General features: G+C 39.0%; 1 protein-coding gene across 1 annotated transcript; it reads right to left on the reverse strand.

Moving 5' to 3' along the window:
• Positions 1-70: 70 nt before the first annotated feature.
• On the reverse strand, positions 71-976 carry LOC112080325 (vacuolar protein sorting-associated protein 33B; the record flags this gene model as incomplete). Its single annotated transcript, XM_024146049.2, has 4 exons — positions 867-976; positions 553-630; positions 260-333; positions 71-157 (listed from the first exon to the last, which is right to left on the reverse strand). Coding segments are annotated over exons 1-4 (330 nt in total), but the record flags the coding sequence as incomplete, so codon positions are not given.
• Between the last annotated feature and the right edge of the window lie 116 nt (positions 977-1092).

The following is a 1092-nucleotide window of genomic DNA, read 5'->3' on the forward strand; positions in this document are numbered from 1 at the left end:
AAGGCAAACAAATCAATTGGAAGCACAAAGGCCCATAGAGATGTAAATATGGTCAGAATGAAACACTCACATCATATGCAGTCTGGAGGTTTCGGGCCTTTTGACTTAGGAAGCCAAACACCTGGGAGAAATGCTCGTTCCTGATCTCGTTAAAAACCTGAGAGAGAAACACACACAAATTCCAGTGAGACTGTCATCCTTAAGCCAGTGGAGGGGAAATGATATCAATTCAACCGTYTTATACTTCTAAAAGGCCAACCTTATCTTGAGAGTTTAGCATCACTTTTATACTCTTGTCAGAGGAGGTGACATCTGGACCAAACTCCACACATCCTATAGGACAAAGTGATGGATTATAATTCCATACAGACAATGGACATACAATGCATAAAATGGCATTAAGATCTTATTGCAACTGTAATGGTATACAGCAATAAGAGGCTTCAGTGTGTGTGTGGTCCTTGACTAGGACACAATATATAAAGACCACATTATTTGCAGTATAGCTATTTCAAAGTAGAGACTGTAATCAGAGCAAATATCATTGCTTACCACATTTAATTCTGAAAATATCATCCACAAGTCCTTCATAGACAACCTGGGAACACAGAGGAGTCACAAGGTCCACATCTGCAAAGAGAATGAGAAAAAACATTAGTATGATARCAACTATTATTATGACACGTATCACCCTATTGTTATACTTAAAAGASAATTRCATTCGAAATCCACATTTTCATACGTTAGTCCGTGAGAATGAATAATAACACCATTATCCAATAGCATATTTAAAATMTCAAAAAATGAGAGCAACAAATAAGACAAACGTCACAACTGCCYTGATTCACAGTTCAAGAAAGATCTACCTCTGTCAATGAGAAACACATTTCCGATCTCCGCTTGACGCGCTCTCTGTTCCCCCTCCTCCACCTGCTCCCTCCACGATTCATACGCCATCTGAACCYGGCAAGAGACCAGACATACTGTTAACACTTACTCTATGAATCTCATCTAAATCATGGTGTTTGAAAATCTAAATCATCTGTACCGGTGCTGCTTTCTGACTGTGTCTGCATTCAACAACATACAGCT

The sequence above is a fragment of the Salvelinus sp. IW2-2015 genome, unplaced genomic scaffold (assembly GCF_002910315.2).
Source record: "Salvelinus sp. IW2-2015 unplaced genomic scaffold, ASM291031v2 Un_scaffold15726, whole genome shotgun sequence".
NCBI lineage: Eukaryota > Metazoa > Chordata > Actinopteri > Salmoniformes > Salmonidae > Salvelinus > Salvelinus sp. IW2-2015.